Source organism: Candoia aspera, chromosome 1 (genome assembly GCF_035149785.1).
Source record: "Candoia aspera isolate rCanAsp1 chromosome 1, rCanAsp1.hap2, whole genome shotgun sequence".
Lineage (NCBI taxonomy): Eukaryota > Metazoa > Chordata > Lepidosauria > Squamata > Boidae > Candoia > Candoia aspera.
In genome coordinates, this window is record NC_086153.1 from 325075936 (window position 1) to 325092458 (window position 16523).

Below are 16523 nucleotides of genomic sequence, written 5' to 3' on the forward strand. Positions count from 1 at the left end.
CTGGAGGTGAGACAGGTTTCCTCGCTCTTGGACTTCAGGAAGAAACTGAAGACGTGGTTCTGCTGCCTTGCTTGGGAAGGGGAGAGTGATTGCTCCACCTGGGGATGGCTGGCACCATAGCACCCCTTAGTGTTTGTGTTCCATCTCCACTTGGATTTTATATTCATTTTTTATTTATATTTTAATGGTAAATTAGGTGGTTGTGTTTTTAGTGTTGTTTTGTTGTAAACTGCCCAGAGCCCCCCGTTGGGGGAGATGGGCGGTGACATAAATCTAATAAATAAATAAATAATAAAATAAATATCTATCTATCTATCTTAGAATAATTGTGCCTTTGAAAAGACAAAATGGTATATGAGTTGATTTTATTGGTAGGCAAGGGTGAGTAATATGACACTTCCCTGAAGCTGCAACTGGTTACAATTAGATCTTGTGGTCAGGGATTTAGGTGTTTTTTAAATTGGCAGGAAGAATGTACAGGTAATTTTAATCACAGGAAGGCATTGAAGATTTTACTTTAAGCAGTTGGCTGGAATAGTGCAATGTTCTTGAGATGTCTACCCCAAAATACTAGACACTAGGCTTTAAGAAATTTCAACCATATCATACCAGGTTGTTTGCATTAGTTTCATACCCTAAGCTATTGCTAAATTCTTCCAACTATCCCCAAAATAAAGACTAAATTGAATGCCTTTTATTCCGTGTGTGCGCGCGTGCGCACACACGCACCTTTGAGTCAGGCTTTGACTCCTGGCAAGTCCCTGCAGTTTTCTTGGCAAGGTTCTTTTTCGGAAGTGGTTTGCCATTGCCTCCTTCCTAGGGCTGAGAGAGAGTGATGGGCCCAAGGTCACCTAGCTGGCTTTGTGCCCAAGGGGACTAGAACTCACCGTCTCCTGGTTTCTAGCCACCAAATGGCTCTCCATTTCGCATGTGTTATCTTTCTTAGTGACTTAAATAAGTTATTAAATAAATGTAACTTCACACTCAAGCATAGGTCCTGATGATTACACTGATATATCCAGGTACTTCTCTTGGCAAAAGTATAGAAGGGTTTTGCCATTGACTTCTTTTGAGATCTTTTTTTCAACTTCACCACATAACCTGCAGATTCCTCAAATTCCATGGTGAGCTCTGATCCAAATACAGTACTAACCAAGCCTGACCTTGCTTACCTTTGAAGCCATGACAAGTAGATCCTGCCACCTGCTGAGTCTGTGATTGTATTTAGTGGAGGCCTAATGGCGAACAAGATAAGATAAAAGTATTCTGTTTTCTTGGAGTGTTTGGAGTTGATATTGAAGAAACATCTGGTATAGGGCAACTCTTTTTCATGATAAGGGAGAATCAATCTGATACTTATATCACCCAGAGGAGGAGCAGGTATACAATACCTGTAGCAAATTCAGCTCTTACAATTACTTTGAAGAGCAAGAGACCCTGGTTTCTTTTATTGTTCTCTGATTCAACGAAATCAGAATGAGCAGTTGTTATCAAGAAAGAATACCAGCAAGGAAAGATCAGCTGAAACTGTATCATTCATACACACAGACACACTCACACATATATATATATATTACGATTGTTTATTTGTCGCTTCCGACTTCGAGACTTCATGGACCAGCCCATGCCAGAGTTTCCTGTCGGTTGTCATCCCCAGCTCCCCCAGGGACGAATCCATCACCTCTAGAATATCATCCATCCATCCATCTTGCCCTTGGTCAGCCCCTCTTCCTTTTGCCTTCCACTCTCCCTAGCATCAGCATCTTCTCCAGGGTATCCTGTCTTCTCATTACGTGGCCAAAGTACTTCAGTTTTGCCTTTAATACCATTCCCTCAAGTGAGCAGTCTGGCTTTATTTCCTGGAGGATGGACTGGTTTGATCTTCTTGCAGTCCAAGGCACTCTCAGAATTTTCCTCCAACACCACAGTTCAAAAGCATCTATCTACCTTCTCTCAGCCTTCCTTATGGTCCAGCTCTCGCTGCCATATGTTACTATGGAGAATGCCACTGCTTTACTATGCAGACCTTTGTTGTCAGTGTGATGTCTCTGCTCTTAACTATTTTATTGAGATTTGTCATTGCTCTCCTCCCAAGAATTAAATGTCTTCTGATTTCCTGTCTGCAGTCAGCATCTGCAGTAATCTTTGCACCTAAAAATACAAAGTCTGTCACTGCCTCTACATTTTCTCCCTCTATTTGCCAGTTATCAATCAAGCTGGTTGCCATAATCTTGGTTTTTTTGAGATTTAACTGCAACCCAGCTTTTGCACTTTCTTCTTTCACCTTCATCATGAGGCTGCTCAGTTCCTCCTCACTTTCAGCCATCAAAGTGGTGTCATCTGCATATCTGAGATTGTTAATGTTTCTTTCAGTGATCTTAACCCCAGCCTTGGATTCCTCAAGCCCAGCTTGTCGTATGATGTGTTCTGCTTACAAGTTGAATAGGTAGGGTGAGAGTATACAACCCTGCCGCACTCCTTTCCCAATCTTAAACAAGTCTGTTGTTCCATGGTCTGTCCTTACTGTTGCTATTTGGTCGTTATACAGGTTCCTCAGGAGGCAGACAAGATGACTTGGTATCCCCATACCGCTAAGAACTTGCCACAATTTGTTATGGTCCACACAGCCAAAGGCTTCAGAATAGTCAATAAAACAGAAATAGATGTTTTTCTGAAACTCCCTGGCTTTTTCCATTATCCAGTGGATATTGGCAATTTGGCCCCTAGTTCCTCTGCCTTTTCTAAACCCAGCTTGTACATCTGGCAATTCTCGCTCCATGAATTGCTGAAGTCTACCTTGCAGGATCTTGAGCATTACCTTACTGGCATGTGAAATGAGTGCCAGTGTTCGATAGTTTGAGCATTCTTTAGTGTTTCCCTTTTTTGGTATGGGGATATAAGTTGATTTTTTCCAATCTGATGTCCATTCTTGTGTTTTCCAAATTTGCTGGCATATAGCTTGCATCACCTTGACAGCATCATCTTGCAAGATTTTGAACAGTTCAGCTGGGATGCCATCATCTCCTGCTGCCTTGTTATTAGCAATGCTTCTTAAGGCCCAATCAACCTCACTCTTCAGGATGTCTGGCTCTAACTCAAGAGACCACACCGTCAAAGCTATCTCCGATATTGTTATCCTTCCTATACAGGTCTTCCATATATTCTTGCCACCTTTTCTTGATCTCTTTTTCTTCTGTTAGGTCCTTGCTATCTTTGTTTTTGCTCACACCCATTTTTGCCTGGAATTTACCTCTGATGTTTCTAATTTTCTGGAAGAGGTCTCTTGTCCTTCCTATTCTATTGTCTTCTTCCACTTCTGTGCATTGCTTGTTTAAAAATAATTCCTTATCTCTTCTGGCTAACCTCTGGAATTTTGCATTTAATTGAGCATATCTCCCCCTATCACTGTTGCCTTTCGCTTTCCTTCTTTCTTGGGCTACTTCTAGTGTCTCAGCAGACAGCCATTTTGCCTTCTTGGTTTTCTTTTTCTTTGGGATGTATTTTGTTGCACCTCCTGAACAATGTTGCAAACTTCTGTCCATAGTTCTTCTGGGACCCTATCTACTAAATCTAGTCCCTTAAATCTATTCTTCACCTCCACTGTATATTCATTAGGAATATTAGTGTATATTCAGTGTATATTCATTCAGTGTATATTCATTAGGAATATTAGTGAGCTCATATATAACTGATCTGTGGATCTTCCCTAATCTCTTTAGTCTATTATATATTTTATATATAATGTGAAAGCCAGTTTGGCCTAGTGGTTAAGGCTCCAGGCTAGACACCAGAAGACTGTGAGTTCTAGTCCCGCCTTAGGCTGGGTGACTGTGGGACAGTCACTCTCTCTCAGCCCAACTCACCTCATAGGGTTGTTGTTGTGTGGGAAATGGGAGGAGGAAGGAGTATTAGGTATGTTCGCTGCTTTGAGTTATTTATAAAAATAATAAAGACGGGATAAAAAAAATCTAATCCATATATTCTTGTGGCCCACTACTTTATTTGGTCTGAATAACTGATTTCCCTCCACTCCTTTTTCTTGTGGGCCTTTATTTTTGTGTTTATTTCATAGCTTGGCACAAGGCATGTTTTTCATTTAATTCCTATGAGCCATTTTGGGAAAAAGTGATTGTCTGAAAAGTAGGATAAAAATATAGTAAGTGAGCTTAGCAAATTTATAACACCCATACACTCCTAATTTATTTTAAAAAAAAGTAACATCAGCTACAAATGTTAATTTTTGAAAAATGTACAGTACTCTTTTAGTTACAGCCTGTCCTGCTGAAACCAGGGCCTCCAGCTAAGTAAAATCATGAATCAGAATTAATTTATATTGCCATTTTAATTAAATTCTAGTTGAATCAAATATTAATTCTGTTTCATACTTCACAATGTGGTTGTTTCATGTTGCTACTCCGTGGTATTTTTTTTATTCTGTGGTTGCTCTAGTTTCTTATTTCCTCTGCAGCTGATTGTTGCAGTTGAACATGAAGAAATTCCAAGACTCAAGGCACTTTATGAAAGGGGGATACAGAATAACGTACGGGGGCTGAAACTAATCACTTCCAAAGAAATACAAGCCAAGGAACCCTACTGTCGGGTAAGCTCCTTTCTTGCTCTGCGGTATCTAATCTTTTCCATACAGGTAACCTGTTAAATGTGGGGTGGTACTGAACAAAGTCCAAAGTCACTATCGCCATGCAGTTTAACAATATTAGTACATAAAATTCAAATAGAAAAATACAGAAAATTAAATACAGGATGTCCATGCTCCAGTACATGAATTTCTGTGCAGGTATATGCTTTCTTTGTATATGGTGCAACTTCCTCTCCTTTTCTGTTGAGTCTGTTTAGAATGTTGCCCCAGAAGACTAGAGCTTATTCAGATAATGAGTCATTCCATCAAATTGCAGTGATACTTAAGACATCATATTTATCCTCCTATGTTATGATTTCAACTTCTATTTATTGCTAATGCTCTGGAGATCGGTGCAGAAATATCTGAGATTGTAAGTGGTATCTGCTATAAGCTTCACTGTTACATTTTTCCTTTCAGTTTCTAATCCCTCCTCATTCTTCTCCCTTTGACTCCTGCATTGTTGACCCCCATCCTTTGTAGTATATTTGGTTCTGGGCTTTTGCTACCCTTCTTCTTTTGCTGTAGTTTAATGTCCTTCTCATGAGATGATGATGATGAGATGATGTTTCCTAAACACATCCTTCCCAATCTGTATGAGATGTTACCTGTCTTTCATGAAGAGTCCTTTATGTAGATAACACAGTTCATGATTGAGGAACCCAAATCTTTATTGGTGACATCATCTACATAACCATTTGCTGACTTCCAGGATCCTGTTTTCTCTTTGTGGAAGAACTGACAACTACACTACTTGCATTCCCCATTCTTTCATCTTCCTGCCGAAGGCCTCATAGTCTCTGGACAAATCTTTGAGGCCTTTTCTGGCATTTTTGTTCACCCTCAGCTGAATAGATGGCACAACTATTAGTGGGCTTGAAGAATCTTGAAAGCCTATCATATTCTGAAAATGGACACCCGGAAGACAATACATCTTCTGTGACGTCATATCAAATCTGCATGTTCTAGCCTCAGTTTTCTCATTGAGGAATTACACATTACCAGGATGTGCCTCTTCTTTCTCAAAGTGGTTCCTGGGTTCTCTGACCTATTGGGGCCTGAGTGTCTTCCACCCCGTTCCATGAAGTGGAGGTTGGCAAGGTGGAGGCTATGCACTGGCTTCTAGAGCAAGTTGCTGAGCTACCAGTGGCACTTAACTTCTGATCCTCTTGCATCTCTGGATCAGAAGCTTTCATTTGGCTTCCTTCTTGTGTTCTTTGACATTCATATCATTTCTCTGTCCCTGCTGAGTTGCTTTACCTGTCATAGTGAGAAACTCACTACCTTCCCTCATGTCTGATGTTGTATAAACTCTTTCTTCCTTTTACCTTCTAATAAGGACACAAGCTTCCACTTCCAGCAGGTATAGTTTGGTTTTCTGTTTGAAGGACAAACATTGCACATACCGTACAGATCATCATGAAGCTTCCTTCACTGTCCATGGTGCTTGGAGTCTTCCATGCAAAACTTTTTATTTGTTCACTTATTCTGGTTACAAGTTTCCAGGTGTTGTTTCTCTGGAAGAGCTGTAGCTGAGACTAAGATCTCCTCCCAGCCAAGTCTGCGGCTGATCAGGAGTCAGTAACTCGCTGCAGTTGCAATCAAGCCCCAGGATGTGCTTAACACTCACCTCAAAGAGAAAAGCAAGTCCACTCTCCAAAGCCTCCAACAATCACACCCAGTCAGTTGCTCAGAAACAGGAACCTACCTTCTTTTCTTCCCTGTCTGTACCTTCTCCTTGATAGTCCCAGGCAAAAATCCCCCGTTTTGCTCTCTCAGACTGCTACTCGACCAATGGTTGACTTCCAGAAACAAGTTTCAAGCCGTATATGTCGGCCTTCAGTATCTTACCTCACCAAGTCTCTTTACCAATTGTTGGTTTAAAAGATAGGAATGGTATCAAGAACTCTATTGGGAATAACTGCCCAGAGTCCTTCTTCTGGGGGGAGATGGGCGGTGGCAAAATTTGAAGAATAAATAAATAAATAAATAAGGCAGCCTGTTCTAAAGCTTTCTTGAACAGCTGATTGTCATGAGCACTGATGGTGAGCAGGAGGGGGCCCCCATCCAGGGGGGGAAACGCATGTGTAGTAGTGAGGAGTTAAGCAGCCATTCAAAGAGACACAGATCAGACCCGCCTTAACCTTTGGGGTTTATCTGTATGGGTTTTCTCACACTTCTTCAGTTTGTTAGGATTTTCTGTCTAGTGTAGCAGTAATAAAACACTAGAGACTTACTCCTCATCTCAGCGTGGTTCCTGACTGTTAGGATATTGATTTGTGCTAAGTATTAGTCAAGTGCCACTTTCATGTGTCTTAAGTTGCCTTTCTGTCATCCCGTGCCTGTGACCAGCACTATCTGAGTAACCACATCGACCCATTAAGCATGTAGGGTGCCTTGCTGAAAGTTGCATTGATTCAAATGGCCCCTTTCTGTCTTCCTTGTTCTTTCAATATGAACCCTGTGAACAGAAGTGTTGTCCCTGCGTCCACCTTTTCAGGGGTTGATGGCTCTGGATTCCCCATGCACCGGCATTGTGAACTACAGGCAGGTGGCCCTAGCCTATGCTGAAGATTTTCAGGCAACTGGAGGTACTGTGTTGACGGAGTTTGAGGTGGAAGACATGGAAATGGCAAAGGAAAGTGCTGACGGAAGTAAAGAAGGTAATCTACAGTAAATAATTTATTTCTGACACCTTTGTGTTTTCCCCTCAGGATTCACTGTCACATGCAGACCTTGAACTCACATGCATTAATTTGGGGTTGCCAAGGGTGTGCCCCGCCACCATCCCCTTTACAGCCCCAAGACACAATCCTCTGGCTTTCACTTCCTAAAGCTCCAGAAACTCTTCAAAATGAACCAGCCCAATATAAGATATGCAACAAACCAAGGTTTAACAAATCCTGGCTTAGCACAGTCCATGTACCCAGACTGAATTTTCTATGTATTTGAAGATCTTGCAGGTTGAAATTGCCTTCAACGCTTAGATTGATTTGAATAAGTGGTATGGTTCAGATGATTATATTTTTATAGGTTGCATTTCCAGGATCTATTTCAAAAACTATTGTAAATTTTGTAGATGCTCAGTGTCACATTAGAACTCATTCACATCCTAAAGGCAGAGGAGTTATAGCTGGGAAATAGGACAATTCAACAACTTTCTTCCTTTCAATTTAATAAAGAATAACTTTTTTAAAAAAGAAATTGGACTGCTACTTGGTTGAAATCAATATTTTAAAACCTTTTACTAAAATAGGATTCAGCAAGAAAAGGTTGCTTTATGTTTCATCACCTCCAGAATTCATAAGAAAATATTTTCTGACCATTTTCAGCAAAGGATACCTAGTAATACATGTATTATTTGAGTAAGTAGAAAGGCAGGAAGGGAGACAGAACAAGGGGAGAGCAAAATGCAATTCAAAAGGTATTATCGCCAAGCAAACTACATGGATGTGTCCATAAGTCATCTGGAATTAAGTTTGATTCAGAGGAGACTTGATATTTTATATAATGTTGCTTGACTCCCTGTTTTGGATGATTAGGAGTTCTATAGCTCAGATCTTTATTTTCAACCTGTTGCGTACTGCTTAAAATGGTTTAAGTGTACTTCAAAGTACACACATAGCCTATATGAGAAGGGCTGAATGCGGCTCAAACTAAACAAAGGCTGAGAAAGGAAACATAAGTTTTTTGCGGACGTAAATCACTCTTAAGAATATATATTACAAAGAAGTCAGGTTTTTCTCCATATGCCTGCAGCTTAATCAAGATACTTCTACAAGAAGAAAAAGAAAATGGCTCCAGAGGAGCCCACTTTTTATTTAGAAACTATCATTTTGATTTTAGTGTTTTACAAGGGAGAAAACAATTGCTTCATAACCCATTTAAATTATTTCATCTTATTATTTATAGGGATGAAATATCCAATTGTTGTTAGAAATTCAAAGGTAAGTTCAATTTTTTTTTTAAGTACATATATTTGACCTTCTGGTATTTTTTACTTGTTAAGCATGAAAAAGAGTTTAGAGAACTTTTTGAGTGAGATGGGCGGTGACTAAATTTGAAATATAAATAAAAATATTTACCTTAATTTGGCTTTAGTAAGTTAGTACTTTAGTTACTGTTATATTACATTCAACTTAGAGTGCTGTTTTGTATATTAATTTAGTTCACAGGTTTTTAGTGATGAAATGGGAAGATGTATTAAGGTAAAAACGACATATACAGAGCAATGTATATACAGAGTTTATTATTAATAATTTAATAATAAAGATCCATCAGTATCTGTTTTTATAATAACAGCAATATATCCTAAAGTCTTTAAACATATTTCTGATATGTTTAAGAGGTGAAGGTTGTTCTCTTCAGTATTACTCTCTATATGTCATTTTTCAGCCATTTGTGCTTTCACCTTAATTCATCTTCCCAATTCATCACTAAAGAACTGAATTAATATACAAAACAGCACTCTAAATTGAGTAAAAAGAATAGTGTAAGCTCCAGGTTATTTAAAGGACAAATATATACTAAAAATTAGTTGATGGGGGTTTTCCTCAACCCTCTATATAGAAAAGCAAATATAAATTTTAATGGCTGAAAATATATAATAAAGACACTCATAATATTACAAAGCATTACAAAGGCACAGTTCTAGTAGTTTTTACGAAAATCTGAAATTCTAGCTGTACCTATTCACTAGTTGCTTAAAGTTTCTCATTCCCCAATAAGCTTGGAGTTGAAATGCAGGTAACCCTGTCACGTGGAGTTGCTGGACTGCTGGCCTTTTCAATTTGGTTGGCCAGACTAGCTTTCTCCAAAGATTCCTCTCTTCATGAAAAACTTGCCTTTGATTTGAGCTTCTACTTCAGGGTAAGAAACCATCTTTTCCTGTCCTGGTCTCAGGTCAGTTCAGACATGAGGAACAGCATTAGAGGAAATGGAACACAGAGGAGAAAGCTTGGGAAAGTGTTTGCTTTTGAGGTTATGTTAGGTGTGCTATATTTGATCTAAATTTATGCTGCTTTTGTCACAGGGGAAGGAGGTCCGATGCCGACATCTTGTGTCCTGTGCAGGACTTTACTCAGATCGACTCTCTCAGATCAGTGGTTGTCACCCAGAGCCCCGCATTGTGCCTTTCCGGGGTGATTATTTGGTGCTGAAGCCAGAGAAGTGCTATTTAGTTAGAGGAAATATTTATCCGGTAAATCATTTGTTGGTACTTCTGCTGGTTGGGCAGACGCTTTGGTGTTTTTAAGCACTATTGGTATTACAAAAAGTTCTTCAAACTTTAGTTGCTTAGAAAGTGTCTCAACCCCATTTCCAGACCACTGCCACCTCTCCCCCTTTACTCTGCCTTTACTTAAAGGATAGCATCCTTTACGCCAGGGCTTCTCAACCCTAGCAACTTTAAGACGTGTGGACTTCAACTCGCAGAATTCTCCAGTCAGCATGCTGGCTGGGGAATTCTGGGAGTTGAAGTCCACACATCTTAAAGATGCCAAGGTTGAGAAACACTGCTTTAAGCTGATTCTTTTTAAAAAATTCTGTTATAAATGTTTCACTGAATTGAAATGTGCCATTGATTCCAACACCCTGTTTCATGCAGGAATCCAAATTAAAGCATCCCAGACAGGTGTCCATCTCACTTCTACTTGAATGTACCCCATGAAAAAGAGCCACTATCTCTTTGGATAATTGGTTCCACTGTTCTCCATATCTCTACACTAGACCTTCAGTTAAATGGGAACTGTTAATTTAACAGTCCACTTCTATTTACAATCAAACACATTTATTTTCTTGTAATTTAAATCTTGTATCTATATTTTATACTCAGGGATGAAAGGCAGATTTTGGTTTCTTTGCAACTTATTTTCAGTAATTGAAGAATGCTATTATATTCCATTAATTCTCAAGGCTAAACATACATAGTTCCATCCATTTTTCTTCATAGAATTTACATACATTTTCATTGCTGTTCCAATTGTCTGAATCCTTCTTGAAGTATGTTGTCAGAACTGGACACAATGTTCAAGGCAGGGTATAACTAATATAGAATATAGTGGAGTTATTGCTTCCTGTGATCTAGAAGCTGTACTTCTGCAGATGCAACTTCGTTTGCCCTATCTGTAGCTTTGTTACACTGCTGACTTATATTCAGTTTGTAGTTACCTGTTGTTCCAAGGTATTTTTCATAAGTATTGTTGACAAGCTAGGGGTTCCCATTCTATATCTGTGGCATTTGATTTCTGTTTCCTAAGTGAAGGACTTTGAATTTGTCTCTCTAAAATTACAGTTACTTTCTGTTAAAAATAAGTGACAGTCTGTTTCTTTTACTTACCAGGATCATTTTGAATGCTGTTTCTGATTTCTAGATTATCAGCTATTATCTCAATTTCTGCAGATTTTATAAGTATTCCCTTAAGCACATCATCCAAGTTATTAATAAAAATTAAAGAATACAGGACTTAAGGTCAGACCTTGTCTTATGCTAAACCTTCAGTTAACTGCAAAACATGAGCATGCTTTGACAACTATTTTCAAGCAGATATGTGTTTACTCGGTGTCATGCTATCCAGCCCCCATTTAACTATCTTGCTAATGAGAGTATCATAGGGTAACTTTGTCAGAGCTTTGCTGAAATCAGGAAATGTTACATTCCCACAATCCACTAAGAAGGTTAATGTAATCAGAAAATGAAGTAAGTCTAAATGGCTAGACAAGATTTACTTGCTTAGAATCTTCCCAGGTAACATTGTCAGTCCCACAGTCTGTACCTCCCTACATCAACTCTGTCTAAGCAAAGGGATGTTTCTGGCCACACGCAAACTAATTAACTAATTATAGATATACCTCCTTTACCCACTGGTGGGGGGGGGAATCACATTACAAAAGTCCATACTTAGCATTTTAAGGTGGTGTTTCTTCATGTGCAAAGTTTGAGATAAGTTGCATTTATAAAAACTGCATAATGATATGTATTGGGACAGTGAAAAATGGATTATGAAAAATGGATTAAATGATTTGATTTAATCTTAACTTAGGCAGTAAGTCAATTGTGTACTTTAGAAAAATGTTCTTCAAAAGATTCTACATACTACAGTGGAAGAGTTTGTACATATGTGGCACAGACATTCAGTACTTGCTACTTCAAATGAATTTTGATTTAGGACTTGTTTCATGTGTTTTGCTGTGATAGGTACCTGATCCCCGTTTCCCCTTTCTGGGCATTCATTTTACCCCACGGATGGATGGCAGTGTCTGGCTTGGGCCCAATGCAGTCCTTGCATTTAAACGAGAGGGCTACAGATTTTATGACTTCAGCATCCAAGATTTTATGGATGCAACTGCTTACAGGTAATCTCTTCCATTTAGTATGCCCTCCCTCATTTTTCTGTTACTTGAGTATTAATTGTGAGCTTTGCAAGAAGCCTTATACTGCTTGCTATCGGAAATGTGGGAGAGGACAGGTGGTGTGGTTCATTTCAGGTTGTAACTAGTATTTTCTTTAGGAATGTTGGGAGAAAAAGCAAATACAAATATTGACAGTATAAAATCTGATCATTCAGTAGAACCATTTGCATCACCTGAAGAAACTTAAAAATGGCAGGTGGAAAACAGAAAAATAGACAAGATTGCTTATATATTTAACAAAAATATAGATGTCTTACTAGATTAAAAATTAATAAAATCATATTTTTAAATTGAGCACGTCAAAGCAGAGAAGCAACTAATTTTACAGCATCTCAAGAATGCAAAAATGTATTGTGGCATAAACATTTTAGACAAATCCATTTAATCACATATATAAAGTGGAAACAAGCAGAATAAATAAAAAGGCCTAAATCAAGATGACAGATATTAATCCCAGTGTAGTATTTCTCAGCTACAAAGCTAGAATGACTTTGCTACTATTAGTTTAATTCCTTCAGTGTAATTGGGATGCAGTGATTAGTTTGTACCTTTAGTTGGTTTGTATCTGTTATCTATGAATATTTATTTATATATTTACTTACTTGTTACATTTCTATATTGATGTTTTCCAAAGGCTCCTGATGGTTTACAGAATTACGGATGATGAGAGAACTTAGCCTTCTTAGCCAGCCAGCTCGCAATAAACTGTTCTTCTTTTTCCTGCAGTGGCTTATGGAAACTAGTGCTGAAGAATTTTTCATACGGGATGGGAGAAATGTACAGAGCATGTTTTCTAAATGCCCAATTGAAGCAGCTGCAAAAAATCATCCCTGAAGTTACTATCAATGATATTCAGAGGTAAAACAAATATAAAACATAAAACAAATATAAAACAAATATGAAATATAAAATATGAAATCTTGAGATGTCAGGAGTGGGGTTTTTTCCCCACCTTGGTTGAGTAATTTGAAGAATTTTAGAGGAGAGAGTATGCTAATATCCCTGAAGGAGAAGCTCCATGATAAAGAGGTCACAGCAGAAAAAGGCATTTGTTGAAAACTGTAGTCCAACATTGCTGCTTCTCCACTTCCTTGCTGCTTCCATGAGATTCAAAAACATGATGTGATGTCATTTCCCCTCTGCTGCTTAGTCAAATTCTATACTGCACGTTGTTTTATATACCATGGTTCTACAGAGACTAGACTACTTAGATGCAGTATATGAATAAAAAATTAAGATTATTTTTATACCAAAGATCTTTCACAGAGATCTACATTGATGCTTAAAAGTTTGTGAACCCTTTTAAATTTTCAGTTTTTCTACATAAATAATAACAATTTATTAAACTCGTGTGTTTAATAAATTTTGGATAATCAAACTTGGGTGATTTGCAAACCACAGGGATTATATTTATGCCTTTAATATAATGCAAAGTTATCAAAATCAGTTTTTGTCCTGGCCCCATTTTCTGTTTTTATCCGACACGATCCATTTTTTGGAGTAAAGCCCTTGGTTTACAACTCAAATCCCAAATGCAAACCCTCAGCTGTTATGCAACTGAATTTAAAGAAACAAATATTGTGAGGGCTTCTCTTAATTAGCCTTTCAGTTGTTAGCTAAAATCAAGTGTGTATAATTAACCATGATGGGACGGTACAGGAAGTCCTTGGCTTACCAGTATAATTGGGACCAGAATTTCCATTGCTAAGTGATGCGGTCATAAAGTGCAATGTCACGTGACCGCATCACTTAGCAATGGCAATCCCTGGTAGTCCTGGTTGCTGTCGTAACCCCAATACATGTGGTTTGTTAAGCGGAAAGAGGCAGGAGTCCCAGGTAAGGAACATGGGGGGTGCCATGGGGGAGGTCTGGGAGGGCCAGCGCAGGCTGTGTACAAGTTGGGGGAGGGGGGTGCTGTGGTGCGGCGCGAGCTCAGGAAAGCTGGGGAAAGAGTATGCTACGATTCAGGGGCTTCTTGGCATGCTGCAGCTCTGGGGCTGCAAGTTTTTTGTAGCCACAGTGCACCAGGAAGCCCCTTCGTGGTACACAAAGCCCAGCCCCAGCCCAGCAGTGCAGCACAAAGCCGCCACACCCCAGGAAGCCCCAGCTGTCCCAGCCCAGTCCTGGCTGCAGTCGCCCTCGCCACCTTGCACTTCAAGACTCCTGCCACCCTGCACTCCGCTGGCCCAGCTGACCTTCGTCATCTTCATGTTCCTGCTGCTGACAAGGCATGCCCGTCCTGGCCCTTCACGAGGCGGCTGCTGACAACATGAGGCCATATTCCCCAGGTCTTGCGAGGAAACTGCTGTGCAGAACCTTGGGAAGAAAGTCTCATATGGCCAGCAGCTGCCTCGCAAAGGGCCAGGCCAGGCATGCTTGGTCAGCAGCAGGAGCAAGAAGACTGCAAAGTCAGCTAGGGTGGCAGGGGCCGCGGAGTGCAGGGGGCTACAAGGGCATAGAAGTGGGGGAGATAGGCGGGGGGAGTTGAAGCGCCCCTGCGGTTGTAAGTGAAGGCAGGCTGCCAAGTGCCCAAATTTTGATCAAGTGACGGCAGGGGCGCTGCAACAGCCACAACTTCAGGGACTGGTTGTAAGTCTCTTTGTTCAGCACTGTCATAACTTCGAACAGTCGCTGAACAAATGGTCATAAGTCGAAGACAATCTGTAATTGTCTTAATTACCTCATATTAAGTCACTTTGGTGAGAGTGTAGTTATAAATTTAAATAAATGTTGAATTTTCAATGTCTTTCTTTTTGCAGAGGGCCTGCTGGAGTCAGAGCTCAAGCCTTGGACAATGGTGGGAACTTGATTGATGATTTTGTGTTTGATAGTGGTACTGGAGACATTGCTGCCCGAATACTCCATGTCAGGAATGCTCCTTCGCCTGCTGCTACCTCCTCCCTTGCCATTGCAAAAATGATAGCCAATGAGGTGGAGCAGAGATTTGAACTGTGACTGGGACAGTGGAGACTTGGCCCTCATTGCTCTTCTGTAGGTAGCTACGGTCAAAGAAAAGGGCTACTTTTTGTTTGGAAACAGGTGGTTAGAAAAAGGAGTCACCTACTACTTTGCCATACAAAAGCATCAAACTTCACAGTCTGTATCACAGCACTGAAACTATGTAAAAAGAAGCATAATAAGGTTAAACAGATTAATGGATCAGTTAATGGTCATATTGATTTGTTAAGGGAGAATAGTGTGTATGTGTAAGAGAGCAATTAACAAACCAGAACTCCCTCCTCTTCCGTAAAGACCTGCTTCTGTCTGAACAAAGTTCTGTTTCCAAATGGAGAAATGAGGAAGAGACCAGGCCAAGAAAGCCATTTTTTTCTAGGTTTCTGTTTCTTACTTACAAAAATTCAATGATGCGTGGGCTAGCACTTTTAAAATATGTGAGCAAGCATGTGCTGTGGTTGTATGACTTTTCTTCTGTCTTAGAGTCATAAGAAAGCCAGTAGACACTAACTCTCCATAGATCAATGCATCCTAAGCAGTTTGTTCCCTCATGTTCATGTTGGGCCCCTCTTTAGGCTGTATCAATTATCCGATTGCATGAGTGGTTCCATCTCTAGCAGAAGTTATGCTGTGAACTTCCAGAAAAAGATACCAGTTTGTCAAGCATCTTTGGTCTCCAGTTTTCCTTTTTAGCAAAGGAATGCTGACAAGAATACAAGCTGCTGATGGCCAGAAGCAAAGTACTGCATTACCCTTGCCAAACTCAGTGAAGGAAAGGGCAGGACTCTAATAGCGTGTTCCAGACACTGGAAGCAAAACATGCTTTTGTCCTTCCGTGTACACATTGCCGTGGCTTGTCTCCAGGCTTTTGTTTTTTTGCTTTGTCATTGCTGGAAATTAGGTCATTCTCTAAACTGCAAGCTAATGATCATTTCCTGATTTCATGTGCACACAATCTTCCTTTTCTAGATGGCCCAGGCATGTAACAATTATGTATGATTAAATTCAGAACATTTAAAAAAAAAAAAGTTAATGGAATATAATGGGATAAAAGCAGCATTGATTAAAGGCATAATTCAAAGTCATATAGAGCTTTGTATGTTAGTCAATAATGAAATATAAAAAGCAGTATGTGAACATGCATTGGGAGTGATGACCAAGGACATTTTAAGCGATTTTCTTTTTAACTGAGTTTTAGTGTACATTATTTTCTGCTTATCTTCAAATAGGCTGTGTGAATCATTGGAGGTTCCTAATGTCTCTTTTTCTGAAACACTGAAATCTCCATATCTGACTGAGTCTTGTCTTGACTTCCCTTTTCAACCCACACCACTCCTATCCCAGTTATCGAGAGGCTCTGCATTATTAAGCAAGAAAGTTAAAATAGAGGAAAGCAAAGTTGGTGTTACATGAAACTAGACAGAATATTCTAAAAACGTTTTCATGTAGTACAATTTTTTACCAAGAGGTTTTTCACAGCAGAATCAGAAGGAACCACATGGTGCCACTCCTTGTTAATACC

At 39.5% G+C, this 16523-nt stretch overlaps 1 protein-coding gene across 3 annotated transcripts in view; it reads left to right on the forward strand.

Moving 5' to 3' along the window:
* The window catches only part of L2HGDH (L-2-hydroxyglutarate dehydrogenase), a 22023-nt gene extending 5892 nt beyond the window's left edge, over positions 1-16131 (forward strand). For 2 of the 3 annotated variants that reach the window (XM_063290557.1, XM_063290558.1), the window contains exons 4-10: positions 4469-4600; positions 7137-7299; positions 8549-8583; positions 9669-9836; positions 11832-11989; positions 12773-12904; positions 14806-16131. In XM_063290557.1, the coding sequence (XP_063146627.1) occupies positions 4469-4600; positions 7137-7299; positions 8549-8583; positions 9669-9836; positions 11832-11989; positions 12773-12904; positions 14806-15001 (984 nt within the window). In that variant the 3' untranslated portion in view covers positions 15002-16131. Of the gene's footprint in view, positions 1-4468; positions 4601-7107; positions 7300-8548; positions 8584-9668; positions 9837-11831; positions 11990-12772; positions 12905-14805 lie in introns of those variants that run through there. The other variant, XM_063290559.1, reaches the window with a different exon arrangement.
* The last annotated feature ends 392 nt before the right edge of the window (positions 16132-16523 follow it).